The sequence below is a fragment of the Carassius auratus genome, unplaced genomic scaffold, assembly GCF_003368295.1.
Source record: "Carassius auratus strain Wakin unplaced genomic scaffold, ASM336829v1 scaf_tig00214205, whole genome shotgun sequence".
In the NCBI taxonomy this organism is placed as follows: Eukaryota; Metazoa; Chordata; class Actinopteri; order Cypriniformes; family Cyprinidae; genus Carassius; species Carassius auratus.
Window position 1 is genome coordinate 1,262,074 of NW_020527558.1, and position 16,505 is coordinate 1,278,578.

Consider the following 16,505-nt stretch of genomic DNA (forward strand, 5'->3'; position numbering starts at 1 on the left):
GAATGGCCTCTCACCGGGGAAGCATTGCTAAACTTCTTAATGTGGGCCTTCCATTTAAGCCTGACACTTTTTGTTTGTTTCTTCTAGCGGCATGAAGCAGGCTTTTGGGATGTATAATCGAGAGGAGAAGAGCGCATGACCTTACACACTACATCTGACAGCAAATGAGAGAAAAATGCAAACAAGCTACAAAATAACAGTCTGCCATTTATAAAGAGAAAAAAGGGCATTAGCTGTGTTTTGTATTGCTGACATGTTGACATATGCAATAATTATGCAACATAATTAACACAACAAAGCATGTTTTATCTTTTATGATTCAGCATCATGTGGAGAATGTAAATGTGTGTCATCTAGATTCTTTGTTTTAATGGTGAATTCACTCTTAATGTCTGATTTCCAATCACTTTATAGAGATGCGTTCTCTCAAATAAATATATAGGATGTTTAAACCGTTCATACATCATACTAAACTGTGCCAAAATAATAACAAATGTTTTTCTAACACAAAATTAGTTCTGGTAAGGTTTCTGTGATTGCTGCAGTAAGCACACACATATATATATATATATATATATATATATATATATATATATATATATACATACACACACACACACACACACACACACACACACAACTGCACATTTTAGAGTGGCCCTTTATTGTGGCCAGCCTAAAGCACACCTGTGCAATAATCATGCTGTCTGATCAGCATCTTGATATGCCACACCTGTGAGGTGGATGGATTATCTCGGCAAAGGAGAAGTGCTCACTAACACAGATTTAGACAGATTTGTGAACAATATTTGAGAGAAATAGGCCTTTTGTTTGATCTTGATCTTTGAGTTCAGCTCATGAAAAATGAGGGCAAAAACAAAAGTGTTGCATCTATAATTTTGTTCTGTGTGTGTGTGTATATATATATATATATATATATATATATATATATATATATATATATATAAATGCTTCATTTGTGGACAGAAGCATCAATCACTTTCAGAAAACAAAGTTTCCCAAACTTTTGAGTAGTGCTAAGTAACAAAATGCACAGAACACATTATGTGAGATATATATATATATCTGTACTTTCATTGTTATATTGTATTTATTGCATTGGTAACACAAATTAATGTATTACAAATATATATTTATTTTAATGATGATACATTCTTCCAGAATTATGCAGTCAACTACAAACAAGCACAGTTCACAGAAAACTCTACCTGCTTTTAAACAAAAAGCTTGACTACCTAACTAGACTAACGTACCAGCTGTAAAGAGTTTTCAGACTAACTTAATGGCTAGAAGACTGTACAAGATCATTGAAATCAAAGTTTTATGATAAAGTATTATTTTTTTAGCTTTTTACGCTGGATGTCATGAATCTTAATGACAAAGGTTGCCCTCCTCTGGTGAAATCAAGAATTTTTTTTTTTTTTTTTATGTTGACTAGTTGAAACATATTTTTAAACAATGACAACAAAACCTGCTTTTTTTCAGAATCCATACATTTTCTCCATATGATTATATATATGTTAAAATATTTGCGTGTGTTTTCAAACAATAAATTAAGTGTCAACACTAAATTATGGCTTTAGTTAATTGGGCTGAGATAACTACATATATTAACTGTCCCAAATATACAAACATAATTCACTTTTACAATAAAGCTGTAGAGAAGAATGCAGCTTACATTTGAACATTAACATTTTAAATGTCTTACCCAGCCGAAAGAGTATACAAAAAGTGGACAAAAACATGTTAAATGAAGTTAAAAGTTTACGAAATGTCATATTTATGAAAATATGTTTCCATGATTATCTGTGACAGAAATTAAGTCTGTAATAAGTGGAGCTGAGGTAGAATACCACATTCAGAATATTTCCAAACAGTTCAAGATTTTGAATTTATGTGCTATGGAGAAAAAAAAATAAAATAAAAAAAAATATTATAAAGATTATGGGATCTGTTTCACAGAAATGCTTGGAACTGCAAACAGCATTATGCAAAATAGAATGTTGTAAACATTTAGAATCTAGGTGCATGTAATTCACATTCTCAACGTTTTAATTGAAGAAATATTGCTGTTCAGAGCCCATTTAGTTCATCCTAGAGTTTCTGAATTACAACTTGGAATTTGCCTATAAACAGAAAAACAAAAGACAATGAAGACATTGATAACAGTGTCAAATCATACTTTAACTGTATGCATATGCTTGCTATTAAAGCTTGAAATATTTAAACATCATGTAGCCAAAAAAAATAAAAATAAAATAAATGTATATAAATGAGGATTAATTTTGTTGCATACACACACACATATATATATATATATATATATATATATATATATATATATATATATATATATATATACCTAAGTTTGGCATAAACTTACATGATGGCATTAAAGAAACCTCTGCAGTGACGACGCTCTCCAAGCCCAGGTTTGATAGAGCTCCTCGAATCAACCCACAGGAAAAGGCCAAGTACTGCAAAGATCCAATATATTTATATATATTAATGTTTCATTTATCATGGTATACAATAATGTAGACAAAATAAAAGCTCAAGAGTATGATTTAACATGAATGCACTTAAACAGACAATGGGCATTCTTACTTTAGGTGCTTCTTCAAGGTATTGCTTTCCACTGGACAATTGAGTTAGGAGTGCAAATTTATTATCCTGTAAGACATATGTGCCCTAGAGCAAAGCCAGAGAGAAGAAATAACAGTAACGCCGAATTCTACAATGTGCGGTCACATACTAAATACATAATTGAGCTTTCAAACCTGATGGTTGGTCCTTAAGTTGTCGATTTGTTTTCTGAAGATCGTGCTCCAAAAATCTTTACACAGGAACTTCATTACGTCCAAGTCATCTTTGAATGTGGGGCAGTCTTTTGTAAATCTTTTAAGGAACATATGCAAAATTAGGCAGTCACTAGGTTCATAAACAATGAAAAAAAAAAAAGCATTTATAACTGTGTATACCTTTCAATCAATCCTTGTCCAACTCTGAAGCCCATCAGCTCTAGTGTAGAGACACACGTCACTCTCTCCTTAAGAAAGCAAATCAGAACAAGAAAAATTTCAAAACGCTGTAACAAAAACATAATTAAAGCAGGAAAAAAATCTGATGCATGCCATCTGGATGCTTGTAGATGGTACCTTATCAATGTCCTCCCGGGTCGCGTGCTCCTTGTACACGTGAGCAACAATCTCCATGTGGAGGAATTCAAACAGTACGTCATCTGCCATATCTGAAATAAAAGAACATTCCGTGGAAAGTTCCTCAGACATCTCGGAACACTCCACTGGAAAACTGACGTATTTTAACCCATTTAGGCCTGCAAGTGGCTCTTCCACTCTTTTTTTTTTTTTTTTTTTATTAGTGAATATTCGTATTTTTAATATACAACCCACGAACCCAGGAAAGAGATTTTGACAACTTGTTGGATAATGTGTCACGTGGTGAGGTTTGATAGAGTAGCCTAAAACAGGAGGTTAAGTAAATGCTGTGGGATTTACGTAAAATTAAATTACCTTAAATTAATCAATAAGTATACTAAATGAATGAATACACGAATTAATTAATCAAATATACAAATCGCTGACCTGCATTTTAATAACTAAATACATCTAAGAATACTATAGTGAGTAGCGTTGGTAATAAACCACGAATGTAACTCAACAGAAACGAAATGAATGTTATATTCATAATAGTCAATTCATAATAGTCTTTATTAATTCAAAGAGAAATATCCTAGCGTTTTAGTTTCGTAAACATATGGTAACTTTACAGAAGCCGTTTAATGTAAAAAACGACAGCATACTGCGAAACGTATTTTGCCATCGGGGCTTTATATTTAAAATACGTAACGTTATGTGATTCGTAAGATTACAAACCATATAAAGTTAAGTAATATCCGATTAATGTGAAAACAGCTGCTCAGCTAATGTTACAACACCTTCAGCGATAGAGCTGCTAACTTGCTCAGCTTCTTGTTAAATATGATTTGGTATAAGTATAAACACACATTCAAATTACTTACTCCTTGCACGTATCTTCAGTCATGTAATAAAATACATTTATAAAAAAAGCAGATAACGTTACACAAAATCCGCTTTCAGTTCTGCTGTGTGTAGCACTGCTACTTACAACCCATACTGCCACCTGCTGTTATGGAGGACAACGGCTTCATCTCATTTCCTCGCTGAACCAAACGACTTTAAAGTTAATGTATTCTCCGTCATATTAGAGTTTATTGTGATAATATTTTACCATATTACCGTTTTACTGTATTTTTTTTTTTTACTTTACTGTACTGGTGAGCATAGGATACTTGTCTAACTCGCACGACAACTTCAATACAATTTAAAGGGACACTAAGTAGGAATTACTCCCATCTAGTGGTGAAATTGTATTTTGCATTCAAACTAATTTTGCTCTCCAGCGCCTCGCTTTTTCAAATGCGCGTTGCATCTATGGTAGGCAATATGTACCAAAAAGCTTTGACAGGATGTTTTCTAATAGCACTTCGAGTTTTCCTTCAGGTGAACAGGTGTGTTATTTCAAACAAACAGCAACCTGACCATAAACAAACGAATGTTACAGTATGAATTACTGACTGTGGAAAACATGAAATATTGTAATTAGTAGTTATGTCTAATTTATTCGTTATATTTTCTGAATTAAATGCATTGTTAGATATAAAAAAAAAATATTATAATATAGATTGTAACACTGACTTACCTGTCGAGAAGAAAACTGGCCACTTCAGCGTCTCTTTTGAAATCTTTATCAAGCATTAGCTCTTTCCACCTAGAAAAAGCTTCCCTGACATTAACTCTTGTTTTCTGTAATCTACGGTCACGTTTCCTTTTACGTTCTATTTTTTACTGTTTTGGTGACGATGTTTTCTTCTCCTGTGGCGCGGCATATGTATGGTCCATAATAAGAATGCAATCCAGACTTTTAAACTTGCCGGTGCAGTTTCAAGCACCTCTCACTGCTCTGCACCTGCGTTTCTGGCTCTGACCGAAAACGCGTTGTGGAAACGCGTTGGCTTAGTACTTTTTGTCCCTCTCTGCTATTATAGTTTTGCAAGATGGCGGAACTACATGGAAGCCTCCGTCGACCTACCCGTCCCATGTATATAAAGATAATAAATTCTTCATTTACAAGGATTAGTTTAAACATTGGCATAGGTATTTGTACACCATTGAGGGCATATTTATGAATAAAAATATTGATTTTAGATAATAAAATAGCTAAAAAGTTACTTATTGTCCCTTTAAGCAGGACTTGCCGTAATTTTTTCCCCATTCCACTTGAGTATGTTTTTACCATAGACTGTATAGTTTTTTTTTACCACACACTTTTGAAACAGTACCCATAGTTTAACGTCAAAGTAATTTCGTAGTACCCTGTCTGAACACTAGTATTATTAAAGGAATTAGTGGCTTTACAACTAACCCAACCCTGATTCAATTTGCATTTCAAAAATATGACGACATATATCAGTGAAATATTACTTTATATTAAGAGTCAAGCAGTTGAAATTTATAAACTTATAAATTCATACTTAACCACATTAGTTTAGATTAGATGATGAAATTCATGATAATACACATTCATGTGTTAAAATCAGTCTTAAAGTGTGTCCCAAACTTAACTGGAAGAAACTGATAGTTTTACACAACTTTAAGCTTACCAATAACCCACTTTTTTTTTCTTTCTCTCAGATAATGCAAGATGATTACAGACATAAAGCTACCTTGGTCCGAACTGCATTTTTAAAACAGTCACTGTTGAGTTACTTACCATCTAAGATACACATCAAGTGTTAGTTCACAAACAAACCAAAGTAAATAAATAATAAGTCTATTGTTCTATTTCTTAAAAGTGTTACTGATTAAAACATCAGAGCACTGAATACTTTCCTATGAAACTGAAAAACGCATTTCGATTGATGCTTCGGATCAGACAAGCTCCTGAAACATCTGGAGGACAAAAATCTTTTGTAGTTCCAACTGAATGCACAACGTCCCAAATGGACAGCACTCAATCGTGCTTACACAGTCCATTCTGCACAACAGCGTTCTCGGTTGAGGTTGAAATCTCTAAAGAAGGTGGGCTAGAGGCGTTTTCTTTGCAACCCTGGAAGGTTTGAGGAGTCTCAGTGTCAATGCCCAATTCAGAAGGTGACCTCTTGTGAACTTCCAAGAGAGAGACCTTCCAAGGAGCAGCTGTTGGTTGGCTTTTAGGCATGAGGAACGTGGGATATGGCTCAAGAGTCTGCGTTTGAGCTTCATGTACGTTTGGACTAACTGAAGAGTCCGTGTGTTGGGTCTCAAGCTTGGGTTGGTGGTTTCTTGTGAAATTGGAGAGCTGCTCCAGGACCTGGATCTGGCGATCCATCATTCCTAGCATGCTGCAGTGGAAGGCTCTCTGCTCGGCCAGCTGTTCTCCAAGCCGGTGGTTCAGGATGGTTAGCTGCTGGAGGATGAGGCTGCTGGTCTCCTCAGAAGTTCCTGCTGGGACAAAACAAGAAGATCTGTGACTCCTGTGGTTCTTTAGTTTGTTGTGCCAGAAAGAACTCAACCAGTGTGTCACCTGGTAAATCATTGTGACTGCAGTCAATGGCATCTCTTGAACTTTCTGTACCATTGGGAGTGCACAGGGATGGTGGTTCGGTCTTCACTGCATAGAGGTATTCTCCTGACAAGCCCAGGGTCATAACTTCATCTGGTCCTACAGCCCAGCTCGGCGCTTCAGAACCAGCCATGTCATCTGGATTCAGACTCTGATCAACATCAGGATCAAGTTTAGAAGACATGCTCTCGGCCGCAGATTTAGGGATTAGGCCTTCGGGCCAAGGACCTGGAAGAGGAGATCAACAGGAAAAGACATCATTTTGTACAGTGGTCACAATTACAATGGTTTTGAATAAACTGACGTGTACACAGTTATAAGGAACAACTATAGTCTTGATAGTAACAAATCTTGAAGACACTGTCCAAAAATAAAAATTCTGGCCTTATTTGCTCACACTCACATGGTTCCAAATCTGTATGACTTTACTTAGTGAAGATATTTGGGAATGTTGAGAGCTTTGGAGGCCATTGGCTTCCCACTTTTCTGAAAATATCTATCGTATATATTCTACAGAAGAAATGATAAGTCATACAGGTTTGGAGCAATCTGCAGGGGAGTAAATGACAGATTTCTTTGTAAAAGGGAAGTATATCAAATGCACTTAAAACATGTCAATAATGCAAAGTAGCGGATAACATTAATATATTTTATAAAGCAGTAATTCTCAAGTGGTGGATCACAGATTTTCAAGGGGTTTGTACAAAATTAGATGTTTAATGATAATAATGTTTATGAACTTATAATCAGGAGAAGAAAAATATTCAAATATCTTTTTTTTTTGGTTGGTGTCAAAGGCTACATGTCAAGGTTAGCCAAATCAGACAGAGAAAATCTGTCAAATTCCATCAATAAAAATCGGGAATAAAACTTAATGACTATATAGGGTCATTCTGTGTCAACTCAGCCAGACGACCCCGGCTCATATTTTTGATTTTGCTAATATTTCTTTTTTTTTTTTTTTTTTTTTTGAAGAAATGTATAGTGAAGAAGGCTGCTCATTGTGATAGAGCCTCTATCATTCAAAATGTTCGAGATACTGGAATTTCAATATGGCTCCAGGAATAAATCACTATATTGTACACATTTTCAGTGGTCAAAAACCAAACCTAAGTAACTTTGCATAAATACTTCTATTTTATTAACGAGGAAGGTCTGAAGAACAAATAAAGTTGAAACTAGGGATGTATTTAATTTCCTTCTTTCAGAACTACAGACAGGAACTTACCTGTTCTTCTTCTTCCAAAGGTTTAATGCGTATAACTCAGGAAGTATTAAAGATATCAAAATATGAGTTTAGATTCTAGTTCTTGAATAGGCTACTCTTTTGGAATCTTCACTTTTTTTCCCCCTACATTGTTTAGCCCCAGAGATATGGGGGTCTCAATGAGGCTACATATTCAGATTATTGAATATTACCCATTTTCAGTGGTTGAAACACAAATGTTAGTGACTTTGATTACAGATGACACTTATTTTGTTTAAAGAACAATGTCTGAAGAATAAGTAATGTTGAAAATAGAAATGCATCTTAATTCCATCTCATAAAAACAACTGCATGGAACATAGCTGTTTAAGTGTCATAAATATTAAGTTATTACTTAAGTTCTAAAGTTTTCTAAATGTGGTTTTAGATTCTGGTTCCTAAGACACTTTTCTTTTGGAATCTTCTTTGGAAGTCCATATGGTTTATCCCTAGAGATATTGAGATCTCGGTGCAGCTCCATGTCCAAACTGTTGTATCCTAATTGTCAATGATCAAAAAACAAATGTGGTTTTGTGTTTATCTAGTCATCAATGCTGCCACTGTCAAATATGGAAATAATAAAAATGGCTTCAGGTTTAGGAATGTAGTGTGACATGTCAGATTATGAACAACCAGGATTAATAGTTAACTCTAGGTAAAGTATGAACACTGTGAAACATAAAATTAGATTACCCAGGATCCCATTTACCTGGGGCTTTAGAATTACCCAGTGTTAAAGGGATGGTTCCCCCAAAAATGAAAATTCTGTTATTAATTACTCACCCTTGTGTCGTTCCAAACCCGCAAAACCTTAATTGATCTTTGGAACACAAATTGAGATATGTTAGTAGATAGAACTCCCTTTCTGGGCCTTGATCTTGGTGGTACCCTTGCTGTCTCTATGCAGGGTCAGAAAGCTCTCTGACTTAATATGTATATATATTTTTTTTTTTACTTAATTTGAAATATCTTAATTTGTGTTTTGAAGATGAACAAAGGTCATATGGGTTTGGAATGACATGAGGGTGAATAATTAATGACAAAATGTTCATTTTTGGGTTAATTACCCCTTTAATTATTTTAAGAATGAGACTTTAAAATTTTAAGGTACTATCAGAGAATCTGCTAAAAATGTTCTTTAGCAGTAGATATTACTTTGATTATGATTCACATTTTATAACAATAATTTAAAAAAAAGTGACTAAGTGACTAACATTTAATTTTTGACCACTGAAAACCTCCATATCTCTGAGACTCGACAATGTAGGGCCTTGAAAATGAAGATGCCAAAAGAGTACTTTATTAAATAACTAGAATCTAAAATCATATTTCAATATCTTTTATACTTGTTACTGAGTTATAGCCATGGAAACTTTGGAAAAAGAAGAACAAGTAAGTTCCTGTCTAGTTTCAACAATATTTGTTCTTCAGACCTTCCGCTTTAATAGGGAAAAAATATATTTATGCAAATTAACTTTTGCAAAATGACATTTGGTTTCTGACTAGTTAAATTGTGTATAATAATTTACTCCTTGAGCCATATAGAAATTCCAATATCTCAGGAACCGAAACACATAGTCTTAAAAACGAAGATGCCAAAATGAAATTTTGTTAAGATACAATATCTACAATGGCATTGTGATATCATTAAAACTTCTTGAGTTACAGGCATGCAAACTATAGAGAGAAAAAAAAAATGAGAAGTTCTCATTCCCCATTTTTTAATGGGAACCATTGGCACATAATGCAATCTCTGTGTAAAATAAATATTATGAGGCAAGTCATTTTAACCTGTTAACTGTCACTGGGCTCCACGGTGGGCCCCCTACATTTACTTCACTATGTTACAATTAAATCCTAATCTAATCATGACAAACTATACATCGTTGGAAAGGTCTAAGACTCCTAAATAGATATTGTACAAATATAAAAAAAAAAAAAATATGTAGGAAAAGCAATAGATTAATTTATGGCAAGAGTGCACATCAAAAACATACATCATAAAAAAAAAAAAAAATCTTCTTTGTTGCCTTTTTCTCTATCACACGTTAGAAATAATCAGAAATGATATATCACTTCAAAACTTAAAATCTCAAAAAAATCATCCTTTGAAAGCCATTTTAAAAGCAAACATTGCATTACCGTGAAAATGGTATATCAAAATCATGTTACAACATTTTTTCAGTTATGAATTATAAAAAAAATTAGGTTCGGATCATTCACATTCAAGTCTATGTTCAAAAATGTGAGTGACCGTTAACAGGTTAACCCCCAAACCATAATGTTTATCTTTTTTCATAAAAAAATAAAATAAAAAAGAATATTATATATATATATATATATATATATATATATATATATATATATATATATATATATATATCAGCAAAATTAAAACTTTGAGCCAGGGACCTCTGGTTGAGTTATAGGGTCATGGAATGACTCTATACGGTTTACCACTACAGTTTATACAGTATGACCACCATGTCTAATACAAAAATTTCCTGAAGCAAAACCATGTAAGGTCCAAAGATGGTAAAAGAAATGCAGATCTCAAGAAAAAAAAAGTCAATTCTGGCATAATTTATTCAACAAATCAGTTCAAAACCTATTTGGCTTTTTTTTCTCTGTGTTCCCTAAAATAATATTTCAGAAGATTTGGGATAAAGTGCACGATATGGACCACTTTTTTGATGTTTTCATTAAGCCTAACAACATCTGTCCGTACATTCAACTTCCCATTCTAATCTCTCATTTTCTGTTCCACAGAAGAAAGTCAGTCAAACAGGTTTGGAATGAGGGTGAATAAATGGCCAAATTAGAATATTTGGATGAACTACTCCTTTAATACCATGCAAACAGACAAATAACTTTTTTTAAAGTCATGCAAAAAAGGGCAATGAGAAGCAGTACTGTCTGGATGGTCATCAAGGTCTGCGAGTGACTGTCCAAGCAGGGCGTGACCATCTGTGAGGTCGTCATCCCTGCCTCCCACCTTCGGTCTTCGCACCAACATGTGATCCAGCATATGAAAGTAACGGAAAGACTCGACGGCAGAGAGGCGAGCGGCTGGACTTCTGTAGCTGGCCAGTTTGATCTTACGGTACTTGTGTTTGAGGCTCTTCCAGCGGTTTCGGATTTGGGTGACAGTGAAGTTGATGCCCCGCTTTGCCAGACACAGCCTGAGACGTCGGAAGAGGGATTCGTTGCGCTGACGCTTCTTATCCAGCTCGTGTACCAGACCCATCTGCTCTATGAGGGCCAGCATGGCAAACGTGTCCGGTTCAGTCCACCACTTGTTGGGCTTCTTCTCGTTGAGGTTCATGGTCTCCTCCCTGTTTGAGGCCCCTAAACATGCAACCCACTTCAGAAAGAAGGTAGATTAAAGAAATCATTCACATAATCTTACTCTTATTACTAAATTTAAATGCTTATAATTTATATATATATATATATATATATATATATATATATATATATATATATATATATATATATATATATATATATATATATATGTGTGTGTATATATATATATATATATATATATATATATATATATATATATATATATATATATATATATAATTACAACAGAGAAAATGTGGTATTCAAAATCTAATTTAAAGCTGGAAATAACTAAGTATTTTTTTGCATTATTTAAAACAAGTAAATATTATGATGTTTAATTATTTTTTTATGATGTACAATATTTCAGATTTTTCACAATTAGGGGCCATTTACTCTGAAAATATTTTTGCATTGGACTGCTTTTCCATAGTTTCTATAAACAAATTTGCATGTATGACTGTTTTGAATGCACTAGTTTCGTGTTCTCAAGTTAATCATAATTTTACTGCCTATTTCTCGCGTTTTTAAACATATAAAATACAATTTGTGTAATCGGCCCATATGTGAAAGATTAAAATGAAAACATATTTTCTTTTGTGTGAAATGGGAATATAACATCTTAGTGAGGGGAAAGGATTACAATCCCATGAAGAATGACATAATTGATTTGAAAGCATTAGTGAAAAAAAAAAAAAAAAAAAAAAAAAATTATTTAAAGATATTGATTATGTCTACAACAATATATTTTAAGTGTATTGCAAAATATGCATATAAATACAAATAATTAAGCATTTAAAAAGTGTAGCGTGAATGACTTAATGTAATATGTGGTGATTCTTGGGAGAGGCTGTTCCCTGCAACTTCTTCAGGCACGATTTCACAGTAGTGAATTTTACTGCACAGCATTATGGGTAATTAAAAATTCCACTGTTATTTTTTTTTAAAATACGTTTAAATAATGGGAACAGACGACTTCAGCAAAACCAATGTTTAACAACTGAGCTCACAACAGGTCTAGGCTTATAAATTATCATTAGAAATAAACAAACAAACAAACAAATAAATAAATAAATACATTTCCCTATTTAGAAAATGTATTCGTTTTTACTTCTGGACCCAGGTGTTTCATTATTGTCCCGCCCGCCCTCACCAGAGCACACCTCATCAGAAGAGAAGTTGCTGAGATGTAATGATTTCTGATTAAATATTATGTACATTAATAATAACGATAATAAAAATTCTGACTCTGGCAAAATATCAGTGCTGGTATTGCTAGATCTCAGTGCTGCGTTTGACACTGTCGATCATAACATACTACTAGAGAGACTGGAAAACTTGGTCGGGCTTTCTGGGATGGTACTCAAATGGTTCAGGTCATACTTAGAAGGGACAGGCTATTATGTGAGTCTAGGAGAGCATAAGTCTAAGTGGATGTCCATGACATGCGGAGTGCCACAAGGCTCAATTCTTGCACCGCTCTTGTTTAGCCTGTAAATGCTTCCACTAAGTCAAATTATGAGAAAGACCCAAATTGCCTATCACAGCTATGCTGATGATACCCAGATTTACCTAGTCTGATCTCCAAATGACTACAGCCCCATTGACTCCCTCTGCCAATTGGTATTGGTGAAATTAATAGTTGGATGTGCCAGAACTATCTTCAGTTAAACAAGGAAAAAACTGAAGTTATTGCATTTGGAAACAAAGATTAAGTTTGCAAGGTGAATGCATACCTTGACTCTAGGGGTCAAACAACTAAAAATCAAGTCAGGAATCTTGGTGTGATTCTGGAGACAAACCTTAGTTTCAGTAGTCATGTCAAAGCAGTAACTAAATCAACATATTATCATCTAAAAAAACATTGCAATAATTAGATGTTTTGTTTCCAGTCAAGACTTGGAGAAACTTGTTCATGCCTTCATCACCAGCAGGGTGGACTATTGTAATGGGCTCCTCACTGGCCTTCCCAAAAAGACCATTAGACAGCTGCAGCTCATCCAGAACGCTGCTGCCAGAATTCTGACTAGAACCAGAAAATCTGAGCATATCACACCAGTCCTCAGGTCCCTACATTAGTTATTATGCCGCCAGCAACTGGAATCAGCTTCCAGAAGAGATCAGATGTGCTAAAACATTAGTCACATTTAAATCTAGGCTCAAAACCCATCTGTTTAGATGTGCATTTATTGAATGAGCACTGTGCGATGTCCGAACCGATTGCAATGTATTTTACATATTCCCTGTATTATATGTAAAATAGTTTTTTTTTTTTTTTAACTGTTTTAAATTCATTTTAAATAACTCCATTTTAAAATCATTTCCAAAGTTTTAAAATTGCTTGTTTTTTTATTTTTGTATTATTTTTCTTCATGACTATTTTACTTTCTTTTATGTTAAGCACTTTGAATTGCCATTGTGTATGAAATGTGCTATATAAATAAACTTGCCTTGCCTAATAATAATAATAATAATAATAATAATAAAATGTACAAATCATTTAAAATAAACACTAATATTTCATTTAAAAATAAGAGTTGTCCATTTTTGTTGTATGGTGACTTTAAAGATAACAACATTAATTTAGATATTAAAATGTAGCATTAAGATGGTTCTCAATCATAATATTTATATAGAAATAGCAGAGAGAAGCAATATTGATTAGTAATCTGAGACATTTGTTCCCCAGTGCAAATAATTATTTATTGTACATATGCATTAGGCATAGTCATTATCATATCAAGTGACATAAAGGATAAACCACAACACCATAAGGCACAGATAGTACACATCAGTCTACACAGACCTGTTAAGTTGTAGGCCTCGTGCACATACTGTAGTGCAGCAGGGAATCATCGAAATCACCTCCGCATCGGCCGAAACAAGATAAATTCGCCAAATAATAGACTGCGTAGAAACATTTAAGATAGTTATTAATTGTGAAAGGTTTTGAATCAGTGTTTAGACACTGAGAACATCTGTTTACTTCATAGTGAGTCTTTTCCCTCTTGATCTCTCATAGAAATAAATCGAGCGGATAGAACGGACATCAGCTTGAAACATGAAACCTAACATAGGCAGAGATTGACGGTCCGACTGATGTTTCCAATTGGTCAAAGGATTGGTGTTAAAGTATGATGACTCTCCACTTTGTATTTTAAATGTAACATAATTTGAGAACGACAAGTGTCGTTTTTCTAGTGTAAAATTTGGTTCTGAGTGTTACTGAAACTGAGAATAGAGACGGCGTTGTCACGTGATGAGTGTTAGTTTTCACAGCGCTGACGAAGCTGGACCAATGACAGTCGATTGTATTTAATTGAAAAGGATTTTTATAAAAGCCTATTATTGATGATTTCAGTTTTGTTAATCATGTAGAATTCTGAGGACTGAATATAATGTCATAATTATTCATTTAGGAGCACCAATGTCCACCGTAAAAAAAACAAGCCCTGGAATTCGGATGTGTGTCTATGATTCTGATTCTGCTTTCTGAGCCGTCAAGCGCCCCCTGGTGGAAGACTACAATAACATCAGCTGCCAGGTGGTTTCTGCTCCCTCTTCTGGTTGAAAAACATTACACTGTCACCTCGTTACTGCCACATAGTGTATCGGAGTACCTGTGTTGATACTTTTTTTTTTACAGTCTATGGTTGATTCACGTAGTAATTGTGAGTAATGTGTGCACATTTTAATTGTGTTCAGCATTAATAATAATCAAGGGAAATTATCAAGGGAAACTGGCAAAAAAGAGAGAACATTTTTATAATATTAATTTTCACCACTTAATTAATTAATTACCCATTTTTTGTTTTTGTTTTTTTATGTGAGAATGTGCCCCCATCTCAATTCAAACAGCTGAGTTTTTTTTTTTTTTTCACCAACACTTGAGCAACTAATACTAGCAATTTTTATTTTATTTTTTTTTCTTGAAAAACAAAAACACAGCTATATGTTCTGTGCTAGACCAACTGAGACTTGTCATTGCACTTGTATACTGTTGTTGCTCTCTTGTTGGTCTGATTGCTTCTATTGTTCTTATTTGTAAGTCGCTTTGGATAAAAGTGTCTGCTAAATGATTAAATGTAAATGCAAATATTGCTTGCAAAGGGTGCCATGGAAACCTTAAGTCTCCTTAACAAACAGCGAGTTTTTACAGCCAATACTGAAAGACCCATACATTCATATCCAAGCAGCCCCCATTACAGATTGTTCTTGAGATTTGCATTGGAGGGAGTGTCCTTTTTAGTACATGGTCCTTCCATTCGGACTGTCTGTACATCATTGCAGCCAAGTGTTATCTGACTCCCATACCATGCGGGACCTTTCTTGGAATTATATAGATTGTGCAAGTTTGGATTATGCCTAAATGCATCATTCATGTTCATCATTCATGTTGGGTACTGTGTGTCCCTCAGGGTATTTCAGAGGATGCTCAACCTCATGACAGCCGCCTCCTCAGTTTTTCCCCTGGAGGTGCTACACATGCAGCCCCTCCAGTATTGGCTAAAGACCATCACACATCTTGTGCCCTGATATTATGTCAGGGTAACCAATTGTTGTGTCAAAGCTGTGGCTCCTTGGACAACTCCTCGTCTTTCCTTACCAGGCATATAGTTGGGAGCGACCTCCAGGAAGAAGGAAGTCTCAACCTCAATCCTCAAGCTTGGACTGGGGCACTCTGTATGAGGGCAATCCAGCATTCGGCTCCTGGTTGATCCACGAGCAATGCTTAAACATCAACTGCCTTGAAATTATGGCTGTCTGGCCTTGAAAACCTTAGTGCCAGCTTTAAAGGTGCACAATGGTAGCCAGTTACAATTATCTGTGTCCCAACATTTACCTAATAAATCCTATTTAGCACTGTGAAGCTGCTTTGACACAGTCATTTACATTTATGCAGACACTTTTATTTAAAGGGATTTATATTGCATTCAAATAACACATTTTGCTTTCCCTGGGAATCAAACCTATGTCCTTGATGAAAACATCACAATAATCCAAAACTAATAGAAATGACTCCAGTCTATAAACTGGTGTTTTGTGCGTTAGTAAGAAACAAATTCATCATTAATGCATATTAACTTGAAAGCTTCAATTTGCTTCTTTCTCCAAATCTATTTAAATAAAAGAACAAACTCATCTACAGTACATCTTGGTTGGCCTGAGGATGAGTACATTTTCAGCAAATTTTCATTTTTGGGTGAACTATATCTTCGTTGTTGAATATGCAGTTTACCAACAG

At 34.4% G+C, this 16,505-nt stretch overlaps 2 protein-coding genes across 7 annotated transcripts; both read right to left on the reverse strand.

Moving 5' to 3' along the window:
- Positions 1-1,089: 1,089 nt before the first annotated feature.
- Positions 1,090-4,228, reverse strand: LOC113091508 (trafficking protein particle complex subunit 6B-like). Of its 2 annotated transcripts, none has more exons than XM_026257079.1 (7): positions 4,186-4,228; positions 3,180-3,271; positions 3,003-3,070; positions 2,802-2,919; positions 2,629-2,712; positions 2,405-2,498; positions 1,090-2,147 (listed from the first exon to the last, which is right to left on the reverse strand). In XM_026257079.1, exons 1-7 carry the CDS (start codon positions 4,211-4,213, stop codon positions 2,116-2,118), a joined length of 516 nt encoding a protein of 171 aa, XP_026112864.1. In that variant the 5' UTR covers positions 4,214-4,228; the 3' UTR covers positions 1,090-2,115. The 2 variants fall into 2 exon arrangements, with proteins under 2 accessions (XP_026112864.1, XP_026112865.1); XM_026257080.1 differs by having other exon boundaries at positions 4,064-4,194.
- A 1,303-nt stretch (positions 4,229-5,531) lies between these two features.
- On the reverse strand, positions 5,532-14,320 carry LOC113091501 (uncharacterized). 5 transcript variants are annotated; one of them, XM_026257067.1, is made up of 5 exons: positions 14,247-14,308; positions 14,067-14,167; positions 10,826-11,276; positions 6,628-6,894; positions 5,532-6,548 (listed from the first exon to the last, which is right to left on the reverse strand). In XM_026257067.1, exons 3-5 carry the CDS (start codon positions 11,235-11,237, stop codon positions 6,076-6,078), a joined length of 1,152 nt encoding a protein of 383 aa, XP_026112852.1. In that variant the 5' UTR covers positions 11,238-11,276; positions 14,067-14,167; positions 14,247-14,308; the 3' UTR covers positions 5,532-6,075. The 5 variants fall into 5 exon arrangements, with proteins under 5 accessions (XP_026112852.1, XP_026112855.1, XP_026112854.1 ...); XM_026257070.1 differs by having other exon boundaries at positions 5,532-6,545; positions 6,679-6,894; positions 14,067-14,320; XM_026257069.1 differs by having other exon boundaries at positions 6,679-6,894; positions 14,067-14,320.
- Between the last annotated feature and the right edge of the window lie 2,185 nt (positions 14,321-16,505).

Bases quoted from the DNA above. Each gene is read 5' to 3' on its own strand.
- LOC113091501 (XM_026257066.1), bottom strand. From the start codon at position 11,237: ATGAACCTCAACGAGAAGAAGCCCAACAAGTGGTGGACTGAACCGGAC. The intron at 6,895-10,825 runs GTACTGCTTCTC...CTCCTCTTCCAG, and splicing joins CCTTGATGACCATCCAGACA to GTCCTTGGCCCGAAGGCCTA. The intron at 6,549-6,627 runs GTGACACACTGG...GTTTTGTCCCAG, and splicing joins CAGTCACAATGATTTACCAG to CAGGAACTTCTGAGGAGACC.
- LOC113091508 (XM_026257079.1), bottom strand. From the start codon at position 4,213: ATGAAGCCGTTGTCCTCCATAACAGCAG. The intron at 2,499-2,628 runs GTAAGAATGCCC...GGATCTTTGCAG, and splicing joins ACCTTGAAGAAGCACCTAAA to TACTTGGCCTTTTCCTGTGG. The intron at 2,148-2,404 runs GTAAGTTTATGC...TTCTGTTTATAG, and splicing joins GGTTTCTTTAATGCCATCAT to GCAAATTCCAAGTTGTAATT.